Raw genomic sequence first — 25,477 nt, 5'->3', positions numbered from 1 at the left:
AATCATTTGTTTAAAAAATGTAATGTACTAATATTGTTAAAGTGTACACCGACTCTGGAAGACCATTAGCTCAAACCAAATCGAAAAATCCACTGCCTTTGTTGTACAAAATATGTTTATTTTAGTTCATGACACTGCATCGTAAAGCATTAATTTGTTGATAAAATGAAAGAACACAAATTCATTGCATGATGTTCTTTCTTTACGGCGAACACGCTACTTAGTCTTACCAATGAGACGAAAAGAATCGACTCTTGCCGCACGGACGCGCTCCCCGAAAACAATTTGCTACGAGGCGTTTGTTAACAAAAGTTCTTTGTAACAGTACGTAATGATTGCTGATTGGTTTTGTTCATGTACCATTGAGTAACTCTCGATTGTTGAGAAAGAGAGTTGAATGCATGGCTTCAGCGTAACGCTTTTTTCGAGTAGATTTCTTGTGACGAGCAAGGATGGTTTAAAATAACGGCCTATTGCGTAACAACTGTAACACTGCTAATTTCGGGTTATATCTAAAAGCGATACATGTATTGTCCCCAGTTTACCCCCTTAAAATGTTTACCATCCCGAAACAATTGGGATGCCGTCACAGTAGCATCTCGCGTCGTTCGCAAAACGATCCACAGCTTGCAAGTCATTGAGATGTGTTGAGAAAATAAATTAAGTAACCAAACCGAAGGCGCTGTCCTTCTTCCTCATGCCCATCAGTTACTGCTGCACCAGAGACAATTGTGCCTGAGATTCGCTGGGACGAATTACCAAACTTCACATTTATGTTCGGGATTCATGGGCGACCCAACAGGGCAATTGAAGTCCTTTGCAAACTCATGCATGTTGCTCATCGGGCCAAGAACACGAAACTGTCCTGGCGAGTGCACGCCCGTTGTGATACGCATTTTCATCGTTTCCGGACGGTACACTGAACACCAGGTTTGCGCGGCGGACAGCCAGAACAGCTGCTCTGGGTTTAAGTTAAGGCCCGGGAGTCTCGGCTCTGGCCCATGTTTTTCAGCCCACTTGCGGTAAGCATAGTATGCTTCCTTGATGCCACCATTGTCGGCAATGTTTTCCCCCTGCGTGTTGATTCCGTTCAGATTGAGTTTCACGTTCGGTTCTGTGAAGTTACCGTACTGCTCAATGATACATCTCGCCTTCTCTAGGTACGCTTTCTTCGTATCCGCCTGCCACCAATCGACCAGATTGCCGTTCTTATCAAACTGCCGACCCTGATCGTCGAATCCGTGAGTGATCTCGTGGCCGATGACGAACCCGATCGCACCGTAGTTCATGTATTTGGGACGATCGTACGAGAAGAACTGGCCCTGCAATATACCAGCCGGGAATTCTGCAAAACGAAAAACGTTAGCAAGTGGTACGAGTTTGGAATATTTTCAGGCAAAAAAGGTTTCGCACTTACGGATACTGTTTTCGATCGAGGAATAGAACGCGTTTACAATGGCTGGCCTGGAATGGGTGATCCAATCCGTCTTGTTGACCGGTTGGCGAAGTTTCTTGAATGCCTTGGTCGTACCAAATTGATTCATGTACAGGATGGTGTTGAGATAGTTGCTGTCGGGTTGGAACTCAAGATCCTTGTAGTATTCGGCAATTTTGCCATCACTCATCAGCTCGTCCGGATATCCAATGTGAGTGGCCATAGTCGAAACCTTCTCAAGTGCTGACTCGCGTGTAACCTCATCCATCCAGTCAACCTTCTTTAAAATGTCAACAAATACTGCCTTGATATCGTTTACCATGTCTAGGGCGGCCCGTTTTGAGTCTTCTCGGAAATACTTCCGAATGTACAGCGCACCGACCGATATCGGTAAGCTACCAGCCGTGAGTTCGACGCACTCTTTCCACCGCGGTTCCTGTTCTTGCTTGCCACTCAGGGCCGTAGTGTACTGGAGCTGGCGCTTGCGAAGCTTTTCGGTGAGGAAGATGGATGAAAATCCGCTGATGCGCCACATTACATAGTTGGCCATAACTCGCTTCGGCGTGTTCTGTAGCAGTGGTCCTAGTTCTTCCATGAAGGATGGCACACTAACGATGATCACCTCATTCTCGTCGATAGCAATGTTGGTGTCTTTAAGGATAGCGTTGAAGTATTCCAGCCAGTCGGTGTATGGGTAGCGCTGTTGGAATTCCTTAACCGTCATTGGATTGTAAAGAGCCGTAGCGTTACGTCGTTTCTCATTCGGTAGTGAAATGTTAGCTAAAGCCATTTCAAAATTGAGTGAATCGAGCAGCTCGCGTTTGGCCCGTGCCTCTTCGGCACCGAGCAGAACAGCCATATCCACCATATAGTTGTAGTATGCAGACACAATCGGATTTTCCATTCCCTTTACCAAATATTCCCGGCTGACGCTCAGCAATGCTTGATCAGTCTGGAACCGAAAAAATGTAATTGAATTAGAGCAAATGGGATAAATAGTGTTTAAATGTGTAGATTTCTTACATCGATGATGCGACGGGTGGAATTCTTTAGATCACTGCCGATGGAGAAGTCGAAGAAATAGTCTGTGCTATAACCGTGTTTGCGGAAATCTTTTACCGATTTCACCCATGACCAGGAAGAGTCCAAGTCCCAACTGTCCCCCTTGAGTACAGGCCAACCACCCAGGGTGTCCAGTATGTCTAGGAGCGGCTTAATGCCCTTATCCTCAATGCGTGCTGGCGAAGACAGAAAAAAGGGTAAACCACACATACAATATCACGGTCCATGAAATCCGTTATGGTTTAAAGGCTTTAGTTCAACCTACTTTTGTTCATACACAACTTGTACAGGTTCTTTGCCAGTTTGAAGGGTGTCGCTTCGGAATCGTTAATCTCGTCACTAACTAGTGATCGTAGTTGCTGCTGTAACAGATCTCCAATCACCGAGAACGTGTTAACGGATACCTTCTCATCCGGAATAATTGTTTCCTTCACGAATTTGCCACATGCGTAATTATAGAAGTCATCGCATGGTTCAACTTCCTGGTCCATTTGCTCTAAGGCCTTCGATGCTGTAGGGAAAATGTCGAAGAGCAACGGTAAAATCATGACAATACTTATCGCACAATACTTTTCAGTGTACTTTGAAACACGTGCCAACGGAATACTGACCAGATTGGATACATCCCGGCGTGAGACACACGTTGTCACAGTTCTTATCCGCAACATCGTTGTAAGCATTCGGATGCGTTGACAGGGCTTTTCCACGCCTTCCACCAGTCAGAGGTTGGGCGGACGATGGGCTACTTTCATCTGTAAAATTGCAAATGAGCAAATTGGTATGGTTCGCGTTGTCGCATTTATGTTTGTGCTTCATTGTATTGCGGCCCCTTTAGACGAAAGCCGCTAACAAGCCATCCGAAGGCAGAACACTCATCACTGTTGTCAGTCGAGTCGGAAAGTGGGATACAAAATGAGTGTTTGTCACCACGAAAGAGAAACCGCGGTTCAAGGAATGCGTAGCCCGGAAACCTTAATAACTGGTGGAGTTTGTTGCCCAAAAGCAAACATTATTACTTTAATGGAGTCTTGATACGTCATCACTGTGTATTAAATATTTCCAATATCAAAAGGTAACAAAAGGTATAGTATTCATTTCTACTATCCAAAAATCACTTATAGTTTGAAAGGTTTAGTATTTGTAAAGAGATTCGTGATCTTTGCGGCCAACAGATTTTTCAATTGCTAGTGTTACTGGCCAGCATCCTTTGTTAAGAGCCGATAGCAGCTTTGGTCCATTTGTTTGCACACTTTGTTTCACTTACTCTGAATTCTGTCCGTCAAGACCACCGTGAGCAGAGATATGATCAACGCCACAACGGCTACTCCGCAAACGATGCTGATAAGAGTAAGAACCTTTTCCAACGCGGTTCGACGACGCCACCAGCTGGGGTTCCTGTGGGGCAAGAGAATAGAGAGAGGAGGGTCACAGATTATTTCTTTCGGTTGTTGATAGTTGTTCGATTGCTCGTATTAATTGTGCTAATTAGTGATCTTGCAAGCACAAAAGGCCGCCCATATAAGAAGCATAGTTAACTTAGAATATGTGAACCAAAACGAGAAAAACAAAACATCATACTACGCAGAGTTTACTACGTAGCGTAGCACACCGGAAGAGTGGCTGACCATGGCGATAGGAGTTTTCTGATCACGGATGGCGTACATCTTTAGCGGCAACCATTACAAGCAATACACGGCTAGTAATTATGATAAGCCGGGGCTGACCTCTGGCAGGCAGGGTAGCATCTCCGGTGGCTGATTGTATGTCACAAGGCTGGCACAAGCGCATTTTTTTTTTTTACCCTCACTGTCTCACGCCGGGCTAAATGCTGACATACCAGCAAAGCCGAAGTACCTTGTTGTTGTGTGTGGCTACTTTTTGTCTAGTAAAAAGTAACGACACGCCCGTTACGGCAGAGAATTGTTATGCTGTCCATAGCGCGATGCTAGAGTGTTGTAGCAGTCAGCACACTTTAAAGGTTACGCATGGCGCTGAAGAAAGGTTTTTCTTCAGTGAAACTAATGTTTTACTTTCTTTAGCCTTAGTTCCATTCCACTTCAGGACAAAAACCATCAACTTTTCTTCCCTGGTGACTGCAAGTATCGCGATCACGGCGTGGAAACACTTTGTTTTTAGACTGTGGGCAGCATTTGAGATAATCTCAGCGGATTCAGCGGACCTAGGGTTGGCGGTGTTTGTTTGACAATGAGATACATAAACAGTTTTGGTGTCCACAAGGGCCCACGATGCTGCTGATGTGCAACACGTTCAGGTTCAGTGGCTACTGTTGGTGAGTAGGAAGGAAATCCACCTGTTGATCCCGTTTTAGGTGTCCCACAAGCCAATCGTTCGTCTGCAGAAGACTTACTTGCCGCTGAACTGTTCGTAGGTAATCGGGACGTCGTCTGGATCGAAAATAGAGTTGCGCGCACGACGCAACTCCTCGAGGACCATCATGAGCCGGTTGGTGCGATGCGTAGGCGAAATTGTTGTATGAAAATCGGATGATTACGTGATTTTACACGATAAGCGCATTAACAGTATCTAGAACAATCTTGTGTCTTAAACTGTGGCCTGCTTGTCGGTTTGCTAAGAAAAGAACAAAACTTTGTATTGTTTTGCCTCCATTTCGGTACGAGGTTGGATTTGGTATGTTTATCATGCATAAATACAAATCACATCATTGGATTTATCGGAATATACATGAGTCATATCTTAAAGTGAAGAATTTATCAATTTGTTAAGCAATTGAACGATGACTGTTCAGACAATATGTGCTAAGATTATCTCCACAAAACCTTATAATCGTTTATGTCTTCCAAATTCTTATAGCCTGTAGCGTGGTCAGAATGCACAGTGGAGGTAAAAGTTGGGAACGAAGTAAGCAAATGAACGAGATGAAACATATTGGGATTGGAAACAGGTTTCTTCATTCGTATGCGAGTGAAGAATGTAAAATCCGAAGAAGCAGTAACGGTGAGAAAAGATCACCTTTGCAAAAGTTGCTGACCTCAAAAGAAAGCAATTGTGTGGCTATATCTGCCTTAAGGCAAGCTGTTTTGTTTTTATGGAAATATGTTCTTTTGAGTGTTTTGGCCAGCAACTCGAAATATTTTGTGTCATTTTGTTCAGCATGTCCTTCGCTTCTTAATTGCACGCCATGGTTCGATTCGAACGCTCGACCTGATCGCTGGAGAAAATTCCGTTATTTTGCTGCTTGCCCCTCGTTCTGAAGGTATCACGCCAAGGTTCCCCAAAATGGTTGTTATGACTGTGCCAACTTCGCTATATAATGAAACCGTTATTCATTCGAAAAAATATATGAAACTACACGACACAGCAAATAAGAATCCCACCTTAGTTGATTGGAACGTGCGAGGAATAGAGGATGTCGTAAACGATAAATGCATAGTGGGCCGAATACCGGAAATAACCGGTTGACTGTCTCCTGTGATGGTGTCTCCATTATATGATGACCACATCGTAAGTGAAACTGTTTGAAAAAGGTTGAGTGATTATGGCGAAATTTAATAACCAGGAAGCAGTGTATGTTTGTCAAACAAACAAATCACTTTGACGAATCAGTAACCGTGCCGGAGTCGGAGAGTCAGTTCCATTAACATGGCCCCAAGAGCAGTAGCAGATAAGTTACACTATCGAGTTCGTCGCATGTACGCTCGTTTAAGTGGAAGAGCAGGGAACCTGCCACGGATTTACCAGTTGGTAGCTATTAATCCGCTTCAAGCGTGGCGAGCACTCTGACTCTGACTCTACGCACCCGGTCGACGTCCACGAAGAATATAATCAGCAACAATGACCAAATACCTTCTTAGAAGTACTATTTTCGTTCGCAAATGCAAAGAAAGGAAATGGGAGGTCCATGCCCTAGCTACCTTTACTATTACACTACAGATGTTGTGCTTCAGCATAATAAAAAAGTTAGTTAAATTTACGTTTATAACCACTAGCAACTAGCTACTGTCTACCATCCGATTGGCTCTCAATCTTGGTCACGCAACAGTTTGGACTAAAGTGTTCTTAATTAGATAGCAGTAGCTGGGCAGCACCTTGTAAAGTTCTAACAAAAGGTAATGGCGAGATTTTATGACTGCGTTACCGCAGCCCTTATTGTGTGCCATTTCAGTTTATGGCGAAGCTGCTGATGATCGAACGTTAAAACCCACCCGAATGGCACTGAACCGAGTAGTACTTGTATGTATAATGGTGGTTTTGCGTGATTACTCGTCCGTGATGCTCGCCCCGGAGATTTGCTCGTCTTTTTCAATTGGGTCAGCGTTGCTAATGGTTGATATTTTTTTCTAGAATTTTAACAAGCGCATCAGCAGTTTTAAAAGTTTCATCACCAGCACAGAATGACGAACCTCGACGATGAAATCACAAACTGTGTCCAGTGGATAGATTATGCTTTGTCTAACGTTTGAGTACCTTGCATGAATGTCAAACTACATCAACCACGGCTGGAAAGTTGCGGCCTGTCGATCATATCTGCCCAGTTCCGCAAATGTTACGCAACGGATCTCGCATACCGCCGTAGCCAACCAATTTTCTACCATAACGGGGTAACGATGGCCAATAGCGATGGCTCACGAACCGGTTATGGTCAAGTCCGCGTAGCATGCGAGGCATGCTGGCTCCACCTTTGGGAGCTGCGTCACTGTGCTATCTGTCGTAAAAATCAAAGATATTTTGAGTACACGGGACGGAGAAAGAGAATCAAAGAAACGATGGAAGATTGATTATAGAAAAGCGGTCACCAATGGTGGACAGGACTAGATAAACACGGTCCACAGGAAATTGACTGAATTTCGTAGGCCTTTAAAAACGATTACGCAGCTTTCACAACGCCCGCCATGCCGGTAGTTCCGTTGTTTTCAAATGTGCAAAATGGCATTTTTCTCCGACATATTTAAACGGCTACTTCCTAAACGACTAGGCTGAGACAACGTATTAATCGGAAAAGTTAATGTAGCCATCAGTTGAACCATAACTTGAGCACTGTAGAATGTTTTGCTCCTTGTCATACGAAACGATTATCTCTAAAACATTAGCTGAAAATGTGTTTACTATAATAGAAAATCATCACAAACATAGACGGTCAAATCTGGGCCCCAAAGTTCCACACGAACCACTCATTACAATTCCAACATCGTTCCTATTATTACCCTTTATCATTTTATGCAACTTAGGGCTCTCGTTCCTTACAACTCTGCACTAGAATCCCGTGTTTGAACTTTATTCGAAACAACTCCCTCCAACTTGGTACGGGAAGTTGCCAAATCTTTGCCAAAGTTGTTTGAAGGCTGAAGCTCATCTAAGAACGCAAGATGGTATTGCTTCAGTCCCACGGAGGCACATTCAATAGCACGCGCTCGCTTTTACGATTATTGATAATCATTGCGCTAACATTGTATATGTTCATTACCACCTTCACCCACTGGTTGTTATTGTCACCAACGTCTACAACAAAATAGCGCCCTTTGCGGTGTGCTCTGGTTTGATACTCAGCGCCCGTTAGTGCCTCTTTGTAATCGTTAAAGATTTACTGTCGTTCATAATGCGCTACACTAATTGAATCGTCTTGCTTTGCGGCCATCTTGGACTTGGACATGCGCTTGGAAACGATCACGTTTGGAATGGATGTTGTTTCTCGAGCAATAGGAGCCGATCGGGTCAGATATACCCCTAGAGCGTAGCCAGGAGAAACTCTTCGAGTGGAGCTCTAGAGGTTCGCTTGGTTGAACCTTGTCGCCTTGTGTGGTGCGTTGTCACCGTTGGCACTTGCACTTGAGTGGTTCGGCTGTAAAGGTTATCTGTGCAATTTGTAGCATTTGACAGTCGGAGCGTGTCGCTTGACGATCAAAGGGTTGCCAACGTCACGCACACACGCACGCAGCCCCCGGTCGATCGCCGACCGGCCTTCGATGATTGAACGAATGATTAATACAATAGACACAGAGCAGAATGGGTCACTTTCGCTCGTAGCCCCTCCTTGGCCGTCCAGTGACAAGGGGCACGAACCGAATCGATGAGTTTGCAATGCAAACAACGTACACAACCCGTCCACACCGTCGACGTCACCTTCCGCGCTCACGGCGCGGCCACTGACGTTTTGGCCGTGACTGACGCGTGAATATCAAGAACAGACACCCAGCACGGACCAGTCGGAAGCGGTTTTTTGTCTCGCACAAATCGAACCAAGCGTATTTACTGCTTAATTTCCCGGCGACAACCAACGAACGGCCAGCCGCGACGATCACCACGAACAGTGTTTTGTGCGTTGCATCCGATTTCACACTGCGAAAGATACGGAGGGCTGCGATACCGCAGAGGCCTTCAGCGGCCTACGCAGAAACGCAATAGATGGACGCTTGTTACCAGCTAGACCTGAGATAAGAATGTGTGTACACAGGTTTGCCAATGCTTAAACCGATAGGGCCACTCCGACACCACTGACACGAAGCAAACTGAACAGCAACACTTTGGCCCTTCCGAGCGTCACACATCGCAAGGCTCGTGAACCAGCTCGGAGAAAAATCGCAGGTTGTCCGAACGCCACTAGAGATCCCCCTTGAACGATACGAAGCCGAGAGTGAACAGGTGTGCATCCGAGCACTTGCCCACTGTTTTTCTACGGCCTGACTTTGAACCACGACAAACGACAACACAGTTTTATGGTCGGATAGGATTACCAAATGTGTTAAATACGAACCATTACTAGAGTGCTTAGCTGCGCATGCTGCTCGATCTTGATACCCTTGATGTAGTAATGCCCAGACATTTGCTGTACTTAGGAAGCATTTAACAACTGATCCGTCAAATTATACATTTCGCTATTACATTTTTGTTTCCTTTTTTCATAAAGCTTTTGCAGCTGTTCACTACGGTACAGCTGTATTGATTTCTCGAGTTGCTCAGGGAAAAATCTTCGCTAGACAGAAATTCTTCTAAAATCATTCTGAACGATGTTTCGACTTTCAATAATAACTCGCTAGCATCATCGTGAGCAGTATTAAACAGTTTGCATGATCTTGCCAATCACAAGAGCAAACTACAAACCTCTTGAACCTCAAAATAGGTGCCTCCTTCACCAAATGTTGTGGGTAGGATCGCAGGTATTCTTGACACAAAAACAAACAACCATTACCGTGTAATTGTTACCCCATAGGCTTTGGCTATGGATTTCTAGTGGGTAGCCAATTTTACCCTGAAATCCGTGTGTTTGTCAAAGCTGGCTTAAGGAATTGTACATCATTTCTGCGCCGACGAGACGCTACGGGTCTGTGCATTTGGTCTATAACTGCATTTGACGGTATTATCAGGTAACCAATTTTGAAGCTGGCAACAGGTCGTATCTTGCATGATCTCTGCCTTAACGTGTGCCACGTTAGCTGTAAGGGAATAACCCTGGATGTGAAACTAGTGCGAACAATTGGCTTTACTTTCTTTTCTTGCCTACATGCTTCAGACTTATGGAATGGTTTCTAACCTCAGCTCGCTTCGGAAGGGGTAGTGAGTTCGTGATTCTTCGTATCGCTTGCTAGGAACAAGGTAAACCCCTGTGAGAGCGTCGATTGTTCTTGGTCCTTAAACTTGGGAAGTCTTTGCGCAAACCTACCAATCATCCAACCAATTCGTCGCACCTTGCCTAACCTTGAGGGGTTTATTATGCATTCCGACGAGACCGTCTCCTCTATCCGATGTGCACCTTGTGCCGGCTATTTTCGAAGGCAACAGAGGCCTCTTCCACCTTTTTATAATTCAAGAACTCATCGCGTGAACGCACGCCAGACATTAGCGTCGCGGTGTAACGTATCACTTGTGGAGAGTGTGTCAAGGAGTGGTCACCTCTAACGTTAATGGCACTTTTTTCCGACATTATTTTATGAATTGATCCTTCGCGAGACTACGCGCGTGCTTTGGCCAACCTTTCGTTCGCCACGCCGAAGGATGCATTCGCATACCCTGTGTTACATGCCTGGCGTACTGTAGCAAACAACAGTCTGTAGAGTTTTTTTTTTTGCAAGCTGGCGCTGGACACCCGACACTAACGAGGAAGGATGGTTAGCTGCTATCGGTTGGCAGATCTTGATTCGTTTCCGGTTTATAAGGGCGAGGGCAAGGCATACCGTGTTCCTTATACCTGGCCGTCCCACCATTCCAGGTTGACCTTATTATGTAGCGGAATCATGCAAACAGCCCATTTGAGGACGCCGAAATAGCTGCAATTTACGGCTCAGAAGAATGCAATCCCGAAAAGTGGAACTCGTCACGAAACTACACAGCGTGGGGGTCGTAACACGATGCCGCCTTAATTTTCAAATCTTTCTTTTGCCAGTAACGAACCTTTTTCGGCGTCAGAATGCTATCAAAACATCACGTTATTTAGCTCTTCGCTGAAACCGTGCAAGGAGTGTTTCTTTATGCTTGTACCAGAAGTGGGTGTGTTTATGTAAACTCTACAGTTTCGAGGATTGGCAAGCGCCACGAAGCATACCACTCCTAAGAGTTCAAGGATCGTCGTTGGCCGATATAGTGATTGATCTAAATAGCTAGAAAAATCAATAGCCGAGGCAAAGCATGTTCGTGTTAGATAACCAGTTTTGGATGTTGAAAATGAAGCTTGCGAAAAGAATCGAATGCGTTCAAGATTTGAACGGTCGGAAATTTCCCCGTCTTAGATACTGTAGTCAATATATCGTTTTTGCTGCAGCCCTGGTAGCTTTCAACACGAAACCAGGACGTTTGAGAAAATGTTTATTTCACAAACAACTTGCGCCGACGTAGCAAAGCATAACGCATTTCACTTGTGCGCCGCACTAAGAGCGACACTTTTCTTTCTCGAATACGTAAGATTAATCATTTCCTCAATCAATCATCGGCGCTGTTTGTAACCCGGTGTTAGCTTCCAAATTGGAAAGGAAAAGGAGGTATTCCGCTTCCGCAGCGGTTGCAAATCTTGGTGCTTTGGAAGGCAATCTCTCTCGGTCCGCAATCTGCTTCAACCGCTTACGGACTGGCCAATTGAACCCGGCGCTGAAGCTGTACGTCGAGCTGTGTGAAGGTCGTGTCGATATGTGCGCTAACTCTTCTTCGACGCAATACTCTCAAATTCAATATTTGTTATTTCCGCAATCCATCATGTGGCTACCGCGGAGCTGAAGACCGCCCAAACGGCGAGTATTCGTGCTGCGGGGAAGAACATGCGCATTGCTAGAAGGACTTCCATGCTGATCGTTATTCTTAAACATCAATATTCATTTTTATGTCATAATTTTTCAATTTAATTGAATAGAGAATCCATCGATTCGAGCGGAATTGGTCTTACTGTAACCGCCGCAGGTTGAAAACTTTTGAAGCATTGGAAAAAACCTCGTTTCGCCGTCCCGCCATTTCGTGTGTGCGAAACGAAACACTTCAGTCAGTTCGTACCATAATCCACCGTGAAATTAGTGACCAAAGCTGGCGCTTTTCCATTGCACCCAATCTGTTGAACGCATTTTGGCGAAGCAATCAATAGTGCTAGCCGTAGCTAATTGGTATAATGGCGGCGCGACCCTATAAAAACAGCGACCGTAGAGGATCATAGAAAGCTACGATCTTCAAATTTCAAAACTTGCCCCATCGTAAGGCCAACTAATGGCGTCTAATGACCTTCTTGCAGAGCGGTACGGAGAGACACAACTGCCGATCCTTGCTGCTGCGATGCGATCAACCCAAACGAAAGATTGCAAACTCTTGTTCTGAATTTATGATAATTAACCACCGAAAGGAGCCTCGATCAACAGTCGGTGCAGTGCATTAGTGGATCAGTTGCAAATTGGCAGTAAGGTCAGTAAACAGTAGCAGTAAGATGGTTTCTTGTCAAAGACCAGAAGAAGAAGGGATGAGCTGCAGTGGTTTATAGACATTGCTTTAAAGTATACTTTACTTCGCCAGGCTAATGTGTGAATTTACCGCAACTGGTTGTAGGAAGAAACAATGGCTAATTCTTCATTTACACCCATCACACTTATTCTGTTGTAAGTTGGTAGGAAGAGAATGGAAGTGCTACAGATAATTGTTAGCGTCCGGAATGTTCACATAACCGTTGAACGCATCTCCGGAAGTGCTAAACTCCTGTACCGCAACTAGCGGCCGCTTGCCCAACGGAAGTGAGGAACTAACGGGGCAGACGATTGCATGCTACCAGGTGAGACAGTTCGCCTTTTTCTTCCCAAATTCCATTGTTTGGTTTCTGGCAGGGTTGAAGTTTGTTGCCCCCAAGCGGCAGCATAAATGCTTCACGAGTTCACGAGCCAATGTTACTCGGGCATGGAAAAATGACAAGTACTTTCACTTTTAAGAAACAATTGCGTGCGCTAATGGTTGTTGAGCTAAAAAGTTGAGAGATAGTGTTTGGTTCATCGAAATTGAACTCAGTGCCGGTGATTATATCATAACTATATTGATTACATGACACGCCTGGCTTAGTTTCATAAGTTTACTTTTTAATTTGAACCACCATCGCTTGAACTTCTTGTCGAGTGTTCCAATCCAGTACTGACGCGAATTCCGATACCATTTCCATTTCCTTCCAATATATCGAGATATCTAGCCTTTCTCAGAATAACCCAGATTTCAAAAATAATTTCAACCACTAAAGCCGTCTGCTGCGTTGTGTAAACTGCACAAAATGTAAATTTTACACGTACCATTTTATCTTTGCCATAATTGAAACATCCAAAACTGGATGAAACCATTTAGACTGGCTCCTTCCCAGTGACCCTTTCAGGTTTTGGAAGTGTTTCTTCATATTCGGACCTCGTCAAACGGCATGTCTAACAGGTTAAACCTGATCAGTTCGGGTCGATTTTGTATGTTGCGGTGAACTGCTGACCGAAAAGGGCATCTTTTTTATCATCACTCGGCACAGCGCATAAGCCGTGCGTCGATCGCGAACGACCTGTTAGCTCATCGCCGTCATTAGAAACCGGTCTGTGATGATGCCATTTATTTTTTTGCCTTTTCTCAGCTGATCCGTTGATCTGACAACAAATCGTTACCCTCGACCAATGTATAATATTATACATGGAGAACTGATCGGATCTCAGTTCCACCAGCATTGAACGCAAGCCTGCTGGTTCGTAGACAGCATTGCCGAAAGTGTTTTTTGATCAAAGTATTTTCTAAACCCAAGCTCCTGGCATGCCCGGGTGACATCGTTTCAAGCATACAAGGATCACACAAAATGTGTCTCTGAAGCAAGCAGTATTAAGCAAAGAGAACGAGCACATCGACGACAAGCGTTCCCCAGTGGAATTTTTCTACCAGCAATTAAAATGAGTATAAATTAGCTCACATATTACCATTGAAAGCAAGCGAATGGCAAAATGTCATTTATTATGAAACCTCATCGTGATAGGAATTAATCGTCCGAGGATCGTGGCCGGTTATGGTGATATAGCTCTTGCGCATCATCTTTTCTCAACCGGACCGTCTCGTCTGCCCACCCCGGACCACATAGAATGAAGCCTAGTGTCTGATCAATATTACTGCCAGTCTCTTACCGCTGAAACTGTGAAGAATGGGAAGACTCCGAAAATCCCCCAAAACTGGTTTAAAAATTAGCACAGCCCGAGGGCAAAAATAATTACCTAGGCTAGTTTTTGTTGAGTGAATATCAAATGATGTGGTCTGCACGGTTCAAATCACCGGCAGCACCCTAAAAATGATATCAAAACGTGAATCATTGCGATAGTTTTACCAAAACTTTTACTAGCTGCTGGCTTCACAGTGACAAAACATAATAAAATTTAGGACTATTTCACTCCTTTTTAACTTGTACAAAGTCGTACCAAAACCAAGGGAACTTTCGCTGGCAAGCAAGGGGTGTGTATTTTCCTTTTCATAGCTCCAGCATAAAACACTTCCGGTTATCATAAACGTTTTTCTTTCCATCGTTTGTAACAACGCGTTTGTAGAGCGTTTATGGCCAACGATAGTAGCAGGATAGTATTGCACATGCACTACCAATTTCCCGCATATGGCCAGCGCTGAGGTTACGCGGCGGAAGCAAGCTTTGTCAACTTCTGGCCACGACAGTGAAAGCTTCACTACGCGTGCGGTAAAGTTTCGTAACAATGTTTGGTCGGACATTCGGAAGCGATTGCTTTTAATGCGTTTTATCATTCCACTTATATACATTCGCCGCTCTAATCGATCGGCACTACTTTCACTGGCCCTCGGGTGAGGTTTGCTTCCGGGGGAAGGCCATTTTTCGGTTCCGGCCAGTTTGGACCGTACGCACTCCCGCACGACAAATGGTCAATCGTTAGACGCTTGACTAGCCCCACTGACCAATGTGACTCGAAATGCGATGCTTCATCGGACCAGGTGCACCAGGTGGTGGCAGTATTTGGCGTTTGGTTAGGTGGCCAGTTTGCATCCGATTAGCATAGTTCAGTTAGGTTGTGGTAGTGTGGAAATTATTCACATCAGCGCAGCATAACTGAGTGCGCTTTACGCAACATCGATCACCGCAGACGAACGATCAGTGATAACACCGTGGGCTGTGGTCGGTCGGGATGCCTATAAGGTGTGTTGGAGCTTGGTTTTGGGCATACGTACTTGATAACGGTTTGCATTGTTGTGCTGGTCATTGGAGTCGGTTGCTGCTGCGCCTTCTGGTGGTTTGAGTACTCCACGAATCACCGAAACTCGCGTTAACCGGCACTAACCACCGATCGCTAGAGCACGCAACGGCGATAGAGTGGCACGAACGCCACGCTGTGAATAACGTTCGATCCCTCACGCACACGCCGAGTCACGCACGGTTCCCAACTCCAGCGAAAGAGGCTCGTAGCTTCAAAGCCCGCAACGTTTCGCGGCTCAGACAAATGGGGAAGGTACACCGAAACCCAATGGCCGCTGAACCGAAAGCTCGACCGCTTCCGTGGTCGGCTGTGAAAGAACTAAAACAGTGTTATTTCCAGCCTCGTGCCTTTATTTATAGAGCCGGTGGAGCCTGCCGCACGGAAATGGGTGAGTTTGTTTATTTGGTTTGGCCACGGTCCGCGGTTTCTCGCGCACTCTCGCGTGCTCTCGCGGTCTCTCTTGCGCAACCAACGCACTATGAGGAAAAGGCAGTCATACACCCGTTTTAAAAAGTGAGGATTTTAGTTATATTTTCTTAAAATAGATGAGTTAACTATAAGCGATCGGAATTCTTAATCTTCCGTGTGGCGTAGATTCCGAGAATTCTTCAGTCAAAGTCAAAAGAGTGATTACTCTACTCTTACTCTTTAAAACCAACTTATATCAGCTGTTGTAAGACGATCGGTAGCACAGTTTTGCAACCTACCTATATTATATACATATCTCATTATATAAGGCTAGGGACCCCTTCCAGCCTCCCCTTCCAAGGTAATACCGAGCAGGTGATCCGAAGGGGGCTCAAGGCATTGGTAGGGAGGGTTTTAGTGGGTAGGTTCGGACTCCTCAGGGACCGCAAATCCCACACTACCGGCTAGGAGCTCTCGCCCTCCTAACGGTGCCTATAAAAACTTCCCAACCAAGGTCCCGGACTTTCTAGCAAGTCACTAAAGACGTGTTTGACATTTCGTTGTCCTGATGCTATATATCACATACTGGTGAATTACTTATTATATTTGAACGCGGATATTTCACATAAAATGTCGCCAAAGAAACCAAAAATGGTGAAAAAAGTCCCTAGATTATTCCTCATACACAATATGTCCGTCTGACTGATACAAATTCCCCATAGTGCAACAGCGAAACTGACTCTCTTAAAGTAAATTTCTCACCTTATCGTCGAACTTTAGTTCTCTCACTCTCCCGTTGGCATTTTGCTCCAGACACGAGAAACTGATCGATCTTGTAGAGGATCAACTATCTTGAAGCAATAAACTCAAGATTGTTGATTTCCGATGACACAGCCTCGGAAGCTCCGTTAACTCGGCTTCCTAAGGCTCTATGTCTCTAACAATTCTACACGATTTTTGGTGGTTTCCAAGAAGTTCCCGGACGTAAATCTTACGCGTGGCTTCAATGAGCTGGCCAGGGAGGAAGGGAGAAAGCAGGGAAGGAATTGTCAATGGGCCTTGTAGACACTTAACACGAACATTAGCAAACATTTACCATGTTCCGCGACTCGCGGTAGTTGTCTCATTTGTAGAAACTGTTTCATCCAACGTGATTGTAAATGTAGGTAGTTGATTGATTCTACTGAACACTACGGAACAATAACGATACAAATTGCATTAGTTGAATTTGAAGAACGGTTGAACAGATCAGAACACGCTGACAGGCGAAATTAAAATTCTAAAAGGTCTGTCACCAAGATAAAGTTCAATCAACGATACTACGGTTGTGCCACGATGAGAAATTAGTTTGACATCTGAGGTAATCACGGTAACTTCGTTTAATAAAAAAACAGGAATAAACGCAGCAGCATCAGCTGATAGTTTCATCAACCGGTTGTCACCGTTATGCCTTCGTTACATATTAACAGCAATAGGTGGACAGTGTACTTTATACCTCGCGGAATAACTTCTGATAATTTGCTGTCAGCCAAGTAGCATGCGTAATTGTTAATTAAATATTTAATCTTTACCGCTTTAACGACTACTGTTATTAACCTATTTCAAGGAGCTTTCCCGCATGAGTTTTAGCAATATTGATAGACTAGAGAAAATCATGTGATCTGTTTTGACGAATACTGTATGAGGTCCTGCATAGATTTGTTTCATTTTCTCAATAATGATTATAAGAGTTTTGGTCAGTTCATTTTGATTGGCCTTATTTTTTAAACGACCGTATATTTTTCAAACCGTATTTCCGAATTCACCACGAATTTACAGATGAAATATTTCAATCTCGGTATTTCAAGGAGCAAAATTTCACTTTTTGTATGATTTTAAATAATGTTTTCGAACAACGATAAATCATCATAATCTTATACGAGGATGAAAAACTACTTTATTCAATCAAAAATAAATTCACAACCCACCCAAGGAGCCACCAGCTTTCGTTATAACGTTAATGTGTCAGAGTCGTCGGCGCGTCGATGATCCGAAAGCTCGTGGCTCCTTGGGTTGTGACTAAAGATTGCTAGATTCTTTCGCACATCTTACAAAAAACATCTTAACATTATACATAAAGATTTAAATTAACGCAGAAATAATGGATTTCTTTTTAGCCAACCTAATGTTATTCGCCGTTTACTCGCCGAAAACGATCAATCGCTTTTTCGCCGATTCGCCGAGCGAAACGATAACTTTTATGTTTTTACTGCGCAGTAGGAGAATTGGAGAGAACCCTGTTGCCAGTTGCGAGAAAAGTTTCGGCTTCGGCCCGTTCGGCTGGTCCACACGCAACGATTTGACTGCTACTTTGTAGTTATCGGATCGTAGCAATCTGTGGAGCGTCCACACGCCAGGATTTCATAACGATTTGCAATCGCACATCCGATACGTTGTGCTCAGTGTGAATGTGGTTAAATAGCAAAAAATAGAACGTACCAAAAGTACTTATCTGTCACAGTGGTCGAGGAAATTGCTTTTAAAGCAAAGCAAATATTCTCACGTTAAACTTTTGCTTCAAAAACTTTTAAATCAACATGTGATACCGCCATCAACACACGCTAACATGTATGGAAATTGGACAGATAATAATGTTCTTTTGCTCAGGTTTCATTTTTTTCAGTCAACGGTCGACAACGACTAAAATCGGTGCAATTTCGCTGTCAACACGTACTGATTTTTGTTGTGCGGTGCGATTGCACAGATAGTAGTCAAATCGTAGCGTGTGGACAGACAGAGAGAATAATAATAATAATAATCGAGTTGACTCGGATGTCAGGTTCGTCATAAAAGTTGGGTTCGCCGTGTTTTAGTTAGGTTCCAAAATCGGTCGAATTCATAAAAGCAATATTCAGAAAATATACTTTGAGTTTTTTGTGAACGGATCGCTAAAGCGGGAGTGGATCGATCGTGCGGTTTTACACTGACGACGCAGAGAACGCGAGAGCGAGAGCGAAGAAGCGATTGGTCGGGAAGGAGTGGAGTGCGAGTGAGATAGTATGTGCGAGTGCAGTGGAGCACTTAAGTCCAGAGGTTTTTATCGAAAAACCAAGCAGCCGTTCGTATTGGAATGATACCTTATTTCCGTAAGTGTTTTTCAAGTGTGTATAAATCCGAAGTAGGTGGAAAATAGCTTCATGACGTAAGGAAACTCGACTGCGGGGTGGGGAAATGAGCCATATCCTGTATGGTTACTGTTTTTCCTTTTGTAAAAAGGCCTTGTAATGCGTCAGGCTATGCTGCTCGATTTCTCTCGCTCATTTATACTGCAAAAAAGTGTATGTGACCCTGAGGGCTACGTGAGCAGCTAGGCTTTTCTCGTTTACATGATTCACATGGCCTTTTCGAATGGTGATCATTGTTTACGTTAGTATTCTTAAAACATTAACCTGAATTTAATGTTTAGAAATGCTTGTTTAGATTTGTCGACAGTATGATTCACATAACATATTCCATTAGTCGGCCATCTTGTGTGTTTCGGTTGGACGTCACGAACGATATTCACACAACCTAACGGTCGGGTTTGTAGCAATTGCCTTTGGCGTGGTTGCATCGAAGTGTTGGTGTAATATGCACGAAACGTTGAGCCAGTGCTGCCAGACAGTTCCGCATTTTTGGTGTCCGTTCCCAATGTAATATTTATGTTAGGACCTTTAGGCTACTTCAAAACCCCCTTTAGTGGTGTTGAAAATTTATTTTCTCCAACTATTTTCTCATTCGCAGAGTTACAATACGGCCCCGTTATACACCAACATCTATATTAATATTATTACTTTAAATAACTGCGTTAGATGCGAAAGCACAAGTACGCAACCGTTTGTCTTCGGTTCTGCGTCAATGATTATCGCAAGGGACGGAATCATTTGCAAAGTGTGCAGTGCGCGAATATTCGAGAAATGGTGATTGTGTGACGACGATTTATCAAAACAAGAGCCTGATTCGCGTGTGCTGTGTGCGTGCAAACGATTTACGTAAGAAGCATATTTTACTTAGCATAAGTGAACAATGGGATAAAGGACAAACTATACATAAGAGAAACAAACTTGTTCACCAGTGTATGAAGCGGCGGTTTTAACCACTCATCGAGGGGTTCGAGGTTTGATGTGTAGGTCTAAAATGTCCAATACCGAACTGTGGATCACAAAGCACGAACACATCGGCAAAGGTTGTTGTTCCGTGAACACAGCGCAATAGGGGTAAAATAGCATAGTACAGCGAGCGAGAGCAGGACAGAGAGAACATAGACGGCAGCTGCACATAGCAACATACAAAAACAGTTGAACAGAAGGAAAGAGCGAGGAGTTGTCTGGTAGTGTGTGTTGCTTTGTGCTGTATCGCCTTTGTCGGTCGGTTGTATGCGCCGTGTGGGGTTAGTCCGTTGCAAAGTACACATAGTAACCAAAAGTCTGCCTTCCAAGAAACTCGGCGAGCGAAGATCCATTCCCTTTGTTACAGTCGGAGCATAACGATCTCTCCTTCATCGACGTGTCGTGTGCGTGGAGTGTTTGAGTGAATGCTGTCCGCGTTTACCCATTAGCTTGCGCTCGCGGACCCCGATGCATAGTGAAGAGAAAGCAGTCGAAGAAAAAGCGAAAGGCATGTAATAAACAGCGTTGCTAATATTGAATATTGGTGTTTATGGCTTGTTCCAATCCGCCCACCGAGAGAACTAGTCGAAGGGTGCTGTTAGTCAGCTGATTGTTAACATTGTGGAAAACAGGATTGGGTTGTGTTACTGTTGATGTTAACTGTTGTTTCATTTTTCAAGGCGGTAGAAAAATTCAGCTGGCTCCTGGTGTGTCGACGAGAACGCTGAGTAGCTGAATAGTAAATGACGAGTGAATCTGACGAGACAATAGAGTGGCAGCAGCATCATCAGTAGAAACAGTGTGTGTGTATGTGCAGCGCTGAAAGAGTGGTTCTGTTCTCATCTTTTGTTGTTCTTCGAAAGAGAGAATTAGAAAAGAACACGGCACAATCGACGGGAGAGTGTGTAACGAAAAGGCTGCTGCATTTTTTGCCGTGGAATGCGTACGTGATAATTCTGTAAATAGTGTTACGTGTTAGTTAAGAAGGTGTAGGTGAAAAAGAGTCCAAGGAAGGGGAGTTACTCTATTGCTGCGTTGCAACGGTCGAAGACGGCGGCGCGATGACGAATTCGCACATTAAAAACGGGCGAAACGCTGGCAGTAACGCCGAGCGGTACTTCAGCAACCACAGTCCGCAGTCGAGCGCCCAACAGCAGCAGCACGCTGGAGGCGGTAGCAAGCGAGGAGGAGGTGGCAACAGCAGCAGCAATACGAACGGGGCTGGTAGCCGTGGCCAACGGTCGCCCAGCTCGAACTACTTCCGTAGTATTTTTTCGTCGAGCGCTATACCCATAGTACAACAACCGCGACTGCCGTCGTCGTCACCGACTGGTGTCCGAGCATCCGGCGGTCGCCATAACAACAACTACAACGGTGGTAGCAGCAACGGCAGCAACGGCTCAAACAGCTTTAATCAACGATCCAGCCCGAGTGGCAATGGCGCGGGAGGAGGAGGAGGAGGTTACTCCATTTCCTCCCCAGCGTACTCGTCGTCGTCGTCGTTGGGCGGACCTGTATCAGGTTCCCCGCCGAACTTTTCCCACTTTGCCGGAAGCAAGTGCTACGATGCTCCCGCACCCACCGCCCTACCGAAACCACCGGTACACTGGACAGCCAAAAACGGATCGACGTCCGCATCGGCGACCGGTGGTACCAGTTCCTTATCAACAATGATGGCTGCGGCCGAACGTGGCCAGCAGAACAACACCGCCAGCAAAAAGGTGGCAGGATCCTCCGGCAACAACGTCAATGGCGGCGGCGGCGTGAAGCAACAACTTCAGCTCCATTTTCATCAACAGTCCCAGCAAAATCAGCAGGCGCCGCAACAGTCACGTCTCCGGACGAAGGCGATGAAATCGTGTGCTTCGGCAGCAGCAAAAGCCAACAACCGTCACGCTGCCATGTTTTCGCATAATCTGAAAACGATCCTCAACGTTCAAGCCTAACAACGCGAAGCAATACGCAACGCAAGCAGAAGCACGGACGGGGGCGACCACTTCGATTATGGCAACGGGAACATGTCAAAGCACAGCAACAAACAGGGCGTTACGAACAGCATCTAGAGAAACATTACCAGCAGCAGCAGAACGAAGTTGTGAGAAGGCTCAATTGACACCACCACCAACACCGATGGCATCTTCACACCAACAAACAGCATCTTCGACGTAAGCATAAGAAAACCCAACAGCAGCAGCAGTAGAGAGACATCGTGCCAAACGGCATTCAACGGGTTGTAGCGAAAACTCCTACGAAGACTGTCAACAGTGCGCAGCATGCTGCAGCATAGGAAGAAACGCGAGAGTCTGAGAACAAGAAAAGAAAATGGAGCGTTCGATAGAACAGTCCCAGTGGTGGAGTTGGGATCCAAGCATCATCGACCGTTTCCTTCTCAGCAAGACGGCGATGCGGTCACATGCGGCACACCTGGGATTTTATGTTCCTTTGCCACAACAGATCAACCCACAAAAGTCGTCAAAGCAAAAATGAGAAGGATCGTACAGATAAGACATGGGAAGCAAGTAGATAACGATGGTTTCGGCCGCTTCTCAAACAACATCCTGCTTACTGCTGCCTGTTCAAACATTCCTGTGAAAGGAACACCGATGCTCGCAGCCGTCTGCTTTCGACCGTTCGACCGTTGCTAAGGCGGGTTGATTGCTGATAGATATTTCTCTACCTGTTGTTGGAAGAAGTTTACAAGACAGACATTATTCGTCACCATCGTTTATGTGACTGTCTCCGAGAGACTGTTAATTGCTGGGTTCGACTGCGTAAACGGTGCGTGACCGTCATCCTAATGGTTCCATCATGTTGCCTTCGTCGTCGCGGTGGTGGTGGTGGTGAGCGTCTTTGGATACTGCTGCTGTAAATGGCTGGAAAGCGAAAGTATAGAGCATAGCGTCGCCGGTGGAAAAGAGTAGCAGCACAACATCCGGTCGACCGTACGTGTACGTATGTAAAGAAAAATATGTAACTATATTTTATGTTCGGAACGTTCTGTTTTTGTATAATCGACAATTTATCACTTTTATTTCAAAGATTCTTTATTAAAGTATAACAAAAATTGCGACCGTAGGAAGAAGAACCAGTAGCATTCTGGAAGAAGGACTTTAGCAGTCAAGAGACATAGAGGAAGATATAAAAAGCAAAGGGCACCTTTGCGATTGGTGACAGTTATCAAGGTGGATAGAAGATTCGAGTCCAGATGAGACAGGAGCATTTTAGTTTTCATTGGAGCACAGGACAGACAGAGGGATGAATTCTCTATTATGACCAAAGCTGTCTCAAAAAGAGTAAACGACATAGGGGTGTTTGTGTGTGTGAGTGCAGATTCGAATGACATGCATTTTCAAACGCGCTCAATCACATCCCATCTTGAGTATCACAAGAACGCTTGAGCGTTTTTCTTTCGTTTTTGCCATACTTGAAATGCGTGCGAACTAGTAGGCATTGAACATTTGTTGTTTTGTATCTTGATCAATGAGATATTTGCTGCGTTTTTATTATTATTTTACTTTATTCACGCCAAATTGTATAACATGTGATTTTTCCTACACACTCTTAATGGCTTAGTTCTTGACTATACTGATTTGCTTACCTCTTCCGTATAATTTCCGTTCTGTCCGCATGGCGGAACTATTCCAAAGAAACCATTCAGACAATTTCAATAAAGCAAAGGTTCAATAGATTTAGTTAGCCGCCACCGAGATACTCCTCCCGACACATTGGCCAACCGGAATTAAGGCGTTTCTGGAATCTTAAAACCCATCGTATACTTGTTGCAATACTTTCACTATACTAACATTACCTTTCTATAAGTATAATATTTTTTCAATATTTCTTGCAACCAGACTTTATTTTCCCCAACAATAGAAAGATCCACCTATTTCATTTGTCTTTAACACTAAGAATGCAGCAACCGTTGCAGCAAGTCATGAGAAATTGTTTATTTTCATTTTTAAAAAACGTGATACAAATTTGAATTTTAAGAAAACAGAAAACTACACAAAAGGTACAACTCTCGCGTATGTGTCTAATATAAGAGTGAAGAGAAACCGAGCCAAGGACACAGGAAGGAAGGAAGGAACAGAAACAGGAACAGGGTTGGTGCATGCGTGTGTTTGCCGTAGGCCAGGGTAGGTCCGTTGTCCTCCATCGCAGCCACACGGGTGTTGAAAAACGCAATTAAAACACAAATTGTACTAAATTTGTAAACGAAGCGATAATTATTTTTCGATCGTATTACAAAAGTTGCCCACATTTTTGGGCAACTTCAATTGAACAGAAAAACGGTCAAGCATTATGTTGCGTTTTGTCATGCATCGAAAGAGAAAAAATCCCCTGCTTTTTGTTTGAAATTTTCGCTACCATTTGTTTTTGTTCCACGTCCATTGGCAGAATTGTACTTTATTTTTCGTGAATCTGTTCTGTAACGTAGAACTCAACCGACGGGAAGGTAAAAGTGTTGCACACTGAGCGCTTTCTTCCGTGTATTGCGTTTTTAGCACACTGACTTGGCTATGAAACTATTTTTCCGTATGTACCTTCAAACACAGTCAAGTACACTGACCAACAACAGGAACTACTGTTCCAGCTGCGTAGAGAATACTTGCGCGTGAGTTGCGCCACTTTCGAGAAATGACTTTCTGCCTATTATCATACTTCTACATACAAAGACGTTTATGGTGTTTGCAGCATCCACCATACAACTTCATGTTAATTTTTTTTATAGACAATAGATCTCCCAAAATCTGAAAATTGTATAAAATTATGGTGTACCTGGAGGTGTGAAGAATGCAAACGGTTGAATTATTAGTTGCACAGGGTCAGTGTCATTGTGAACGCAAATGCAGTACAAAGTTCGAAGTATGATAATGATTTGATCTAATTTGAAACGTCTGCCGTTTACCGTGGAAGGAAACAGGTTTACGACACTCAAAGAGCGGTACTATGAAATCTTTGGTATGAATGAGGATGAGAATCGCGTGGGTTAGAAGGAATTACAGGCAAGCTGTAGGGACCTGGCTATCAAAATATGTTTGGTTAGATTTATCTTTGGCTAAAATCAAACACCTTGCATTGACACTAAGTGTTGTGATTTCTAATTGCTTGGTGTCTGTGTATGTACGTGTGTGTCAGGTATGTGTTTAAATTACACAAAACAGCGGGAGATCCAGGAGCTAAAGATTAAGTGGACATGTTTCTAGGAGAAAAATGTGTGATGTAGAGAATATCATCTTTTTCACTTGGAAAAGCAACAAGCAAGGGAAGTTCGTTGTGTGTATATCGGGAGACGATGCTGATAAAACACAAAGACGACAAGTGCGGAGGGGGTTGTCCAGTACGCGTTCGTGGATGCTGGACAATCGCACTAGCAGTTTTCCCTGTCTTATTATTATCCACTGATTACAATTATACATGTTGAGAGTTTTTTAATTTGTCAATTGTTGGCTTATTTCTGTAATTCCAAGTGTCCTGCAAATTCAGCCTTTCCATCATTCCCATTACCAGTGATTGGGCGATTCTCGTAGTAATTAATTTTAAGTCACTTTCGACGGTGCAATGGTCATTGTGAAGGCTAACGCGTTTCGTAAAACCTTCCCACTCTACCCTGGATGTGTGATAACATAAGTTTTTTCTCTTTCTATATTAGGATTTATCTTTGGTTGCAATACTTTCCTTACATTTTATCTTCATTATTTGTAGTCTACCTCTGAAGTCGTGTTGTTGCTGATCTCAAATGAGTAGTATGTGATGTAGTATGGATACCTGACAATGTCACGTATCCTGAG

General features: G+C 44.3%; 2 protein-coding genes across 3 annotated transcripts; one reads left to right on the top strand and one right to left on the bottom strand.

The window, feature by feature from the left end:
* Window positions 1-109: 109 nt before the first annotated feature.
* Window positions 110-15,444, bottom strand: LOC128272990 (neprilysin-2). Of its 2 annotated transcripts, none has more exons than XM_053010893.1 (7): window positions 15,125-15,444; window positions 3,762-3,892; window positions 3,109-3,249; window positions 2,763-3,008; window positions 2,459-2,673; window positions 1,418-2,387; window positions 110-1,345 (listed from the first exon to the last, which is right to left on the bottom strand). In XM_053010893.1, exons 1-7 carry the CDS (start codon window positions 15,154-15,156, stop codon window positions 756-758), a joined length of 2,325 nt encoding a protein of 774 aa, XP_052866853.1. In that variant the 5' UTR covers window positions 15,157-15,444; the 3' UTR covers window positions 110-755. The 2 variants fall into 2 exon arrangements, with proteins under 2 accessions (XP_052866853.1, XP_052866851.1); XM_053010891.1 differs by lacking the exon at window positions 15,125-15,444 and adding an exon at window positions 4,866-4,995.
* A 5,302-nt stretch (window positions 15,445-20,746) lies between these two features.
* On the top strand, window positions 20,747-21,631 carry LOC128274044 (putative lysozyme-like protein). The gene has a single exon (XM_053012129.1). The coding sequence runs from the start codon at window positions 20,747-20,749 to the stop codon at window positions 21,629-21,631; it is 885 nt and encodes a 294-aa protein (XP_052868089.1).
* The last annotated feature ends 3,846 nt before the right edge of the window (window positions 21,632-25,477 follow it).

The sequence above is a fragment of the Anopheles cruzii genome, chromosome 3 (genome assembly GCF_943734635.1).
Source record: "Anopheles cruzii chromosome 3, idAnoCruzAS_RS32_06, whole genome shotgun sequence".
Lineage (NCBI taxonomy): Eukaryota > Metazoa > Arthropoda > Insecta > Diptera > Culicidae > Anopheles > Anopheles cruzii.
Note: the sequence above shows the minus strand (reverse complement) of the source record. Positions and strands in the feature narration are given on the sequence as shown.

Coding starts and splice junctions, on each gene's coding strand:
- LOC128274044 (XM_053012129.1), top strand. CDS start 20,747: ATGACGAATTCGCACATTAAAAACGGGCGAAACGCTGGCAGTAACGCC.
- LOC128272990 (XM_053010891.1), bottom strand. CDS start 4,954: ATGATGGTCCTCGAGGAGTTGCGTCGTGCGCGCAACTCTATTTTCGAT. Junction 3,009..3,108: donor GCCGGGATGTATCCAATCTG/GTCAGTATTCCG, acceptor TTTTCCCTACAG/CATCGAAGGCCTTAGAGCAA. Junction 2,388..2,458: donor CCACCCGTCGCATCATCGAT/GTAAGAAATCTA, acceptor TTTCGGTTCCAG/ACTGATCAAGCATTGCTGAG.